At 34.0% G+C, this 3,187-nt stretch overlaps 1 protein-coding gene across 2 annotated transcripts; it reads right to left on the bottom strand.

The window, feature by feature from the left end:
- Positions 1-781: 781 nt before the first annotated feature.
- On the bottom strand, positions 782-2,542 carry LOC124919137 (60S ribosomal protein L13a-4). 2 transcript variants are annotated; one of them, XM_047459302.1, is made up of 5 exons: positions 2,417-2,542; positions 2,097-2,378; positions 1,889-2,005; positions 1,716-1,803; positions 782-1,054 (listed from the first exon to the last, which is right to left on the bottom strand). In XM_047459302.1, exons 2-5 carry the CDS (start codon positions 2,366-2,368, stop codon positions 911-913), a joined length of 621 nt encoding a protein of 206 aa, XP_047315258.1. In that variant the 5' UTR covers positions 2,369-2,378; positions 2,417-2,542; the 3' UTR covers positions 782-910. The 2 variants fall into 2 exon arrangements, with proteins under 2 accessions (XP_047315258.1, XP_047315259.1); XM_047459303.1 differs by having other exon boundaries at positions 2,097-2,384; positions 2,418-2,530.
- Between the last annotated feature and the right edge of the window lie 645 nt (positions 2,543-3,187).

The following is a 3,187-nucleotide window of genomic DNA, read 5'->3' as shown; positions in this document are numbered from 1 at the left end:
TCACTAATTCAATTCTCAACTTCCTTAATATATTGACTGACTTGGTTTATTTATCTTCACTTTCCTCCAAATCCTGAGAAGAAATTTGAAGAAACATCTTCATCCACTGAGAACAAGCTTGGGAACCTAAATAGCTGTGAAATAGGGTTATCTAAAATAAATCGTGCTTTACCGATTGATCAACTGTTCATGTTGCATATGAATATTCTTCACAAAAACTAACAAAAAAAAACTTTAAGAAGGCGTACAAAATGTTAAATCCATTGTAATGACAAAAGAGAATGAGATTAGATAGAGTTGGGGAAGGTTTGTTCTTTGTCCTTTCGCTGCGAGGAAGAAGAAGAGGTACACACATATTCCTTCGATTTTGAGCATATTTAGCAACACTTATTTGTTCAATCTGTTGAAAGATCCAACAAAAAAAAAACAATTCATTAATATAAGTAATAGATCATTTCCTATACATCCCATTCAATCGAGATTGTATTTATCAATCGATCACCATTTAAACTCTTAAAATATGAGGGAACATTTTGATTTATATACAATGAAGTGAATGTAGAAACATTGTTTCAATGACATTCATTACAAATATCTTCAATAACCAGTCACAAACAAGGTTATGTGTATACAACACATAAACAAGGTGTTGAAAATATAGTGACTAAAATTCACAAATGTGAAAATCTTAAACCCTGTTATTCATACACATTTTAAAAAGAGCATTTATGAAAGAAAAGGTGAAAGCAGTTTAGTTGAAAAGGATAATAAGAAACAAAACTGGCACAGAATCTAAAATTTATAATAATGCAATGAAGAAAATAGGTCTTTCAAACAGCAACAAAGAACCGAGATGAGGTTAATTCTAAGATCAACAGCACCCCTTGAAAATCAGTGACAAACATGGACTTCAATATTTCACTGGAGCAAGGATGTCTAACTGAGAGCCGAGTTTCTCCTCAGCAGCCTTCTCAGCCTTCACTCTCAACTTAGCCAGTTGCTTCTTCCTCTCATATGCCACCTGAGCTTTCTCTTTTCTCTTCTCCTCCAATTCCTGAGGAGGTCATAACACTTACTTTAAACATTCCACATCCTTTTCTTTCTTCATCCAACTTATAATATATCCATATAGGTTACAAAACATCTTTAACAGCAACCAATAACAGCATAGTTTCTAGCATTTCTATGAAAATTGAACCGAAATCTTAAAAATCTCAGACCCAATTCATGAAAAAGAAACATATTATTTATACTAGTGATAAAAACCAAGAATGTGGAACTATGTAACCGATAGCAACATTTTTACATGAACTTCAACTACACATTAGAGTTCTAAAATGCTTAGTGGGCAAAGGAAAAATATGGCAAGTCTTGAAAATTTAGATCAAATTAATGAAAAAGAAACATTATTTATACTAGTAATAAAAGCCCAGAATGTGGAACTTCCTAAGAAACCTATAGCAGCATTTCTACATTAACTTCAACTGGACATTAGAGTTCTAAAATGGTTTGTGTGGGCAAAGAAATATATGGCATGTCTTAAAAATTTAGATCAAATTCATGAAAAAGAAACATTATTTATACTAGTAATAAAACCCAGAATGTGGATCTTCCTAAGTAACCTATAGCAGCACTTCTACATTAACTTAACTGAACATTAGGAAAGAAGGTGATGAAAAGAGTTTGTGGGTGAAGAAATATATGGCAAGTCTTACCCTTATTGTTTCATGATAGTTCCATCCAACCTCTGCCGAAAGTTTTCCCAACAAGCAATACTTGTGTCCAGCTTGAAGCCTCAAAACTCTGTTCCATGAAAGAAAGCAATAAAGTTACAAAAATGAGTCTGAAAAAACACAATCAACAAAACAAAGTTAATCAAAAGACTCACTTGAGAGCATCAGGGATAACCATTCTTTTGATTTTATCATAAGGAGGGGGAATTCCTTCATAAACCTTCAATCTTGCAAGAGCAGCAGCTCCACGCTTGGTCTTATGAGGAATCATCCTATTTAAACATTAACAATAAATTAACTTGTCCGCATTAACATACACATTGATCTCGACATAATTGTACAAGAGAAAGAAAGAAAGATTACCCTCGGATGGTACGCCAGAGGATCTTAGAGGGGGCACGGAAATGGATAGGTCCATGAGAAGGTTTGGTGTTCATGCGCTTGCGGAGGAAACGAAGATACTTCATTTTCTGACGAACAAGGCCGCCGGAAAGACAGATCTCCTCACAACGAACGACGACGACTTTCTGACCATTGAGAAGCTCCTTGGCTAGAATCGACGATAGACGTCCGAGCATGTGGTGACGAGCATCGACAACGACAACCCGTTTGCAGACTCCTGATCCGGACACCATTTCTCCTCTCTCTCTCCTCTCCTCTCCTCTCTCTCTCTCTCTCTCTCTCTCTCTCTCTCACAGTGAAGAAGTATGCAGCCGAAAAAGAGAATCTAGGGTTTGAACCAAAATGAGTATATGTGCTGCTTTGGATGCAAATAGAGAGAGAGAGAAGAAGCCCTCAACTAATTATTGGACTTATCCATTTCAAAATGGCCCAAAGCACTTAGTAATATGGACCCAACCCAACAGCAGTTTATATATTTATTTTTTAATTATTGTCCAAAATCATGTACACTTTATAATATACCATCCGTCCGTAGTAGCACAAATTAAACGTATAAACTAGTAAAATTTAATTTAAATTAAATATTATAAAAATTTACTCATTTAGTTTAAGTTAATAAATAGAGTTAATTTTATTTTTTTATTTATATATTTATTAATTAGATATTTATATTTTTTCTCTTTTTAAATTATTAATTAATTAATAATTTCTCTAATTTTATCTATTTTTTTATTACGTTTCTTCCTATAGAGAATTCTATTACGGTGGAAGTTAGGCTTGGGATTGACTTCGTAGAGCTCTATATTTCGTTGGCCTTATATCAGTGAGTTAAACATTTTTATAATTGATAGATTCTTTTATTCGCGAGTGCATCCCTCGGTGGAAAAGACCTTTACTTCTCCACACAATACTCACAAAAAACTTGGGACCAATTTAAATTTTACATGTGGAATAATGGCGGACTTATTTGAGAAGCCAAGATTATAATCTGGTTAGATACTTCTTCACATTAGTAGCCTCACTTTTGTTGGAAACGAATTCCTGGCAAGTTA

This window comes from Impatiens glandulifera, chromosome 1 (assembly GCF_907164915.1).
Source record: "Impatiens glandulifera chromosome 1, dImpGla2.1, whole genome shotgun sequence".
Lineage (NCBI taxonomy): Eukaryota > Viridiplantae > Streptophyta > Magnoliopsida > Ericales > Balsaminaceae > Impatiens > Impatiens glandulifera.
This window is presented reverse-complemented; position numbering and strand designations above follow the sequence as displayed.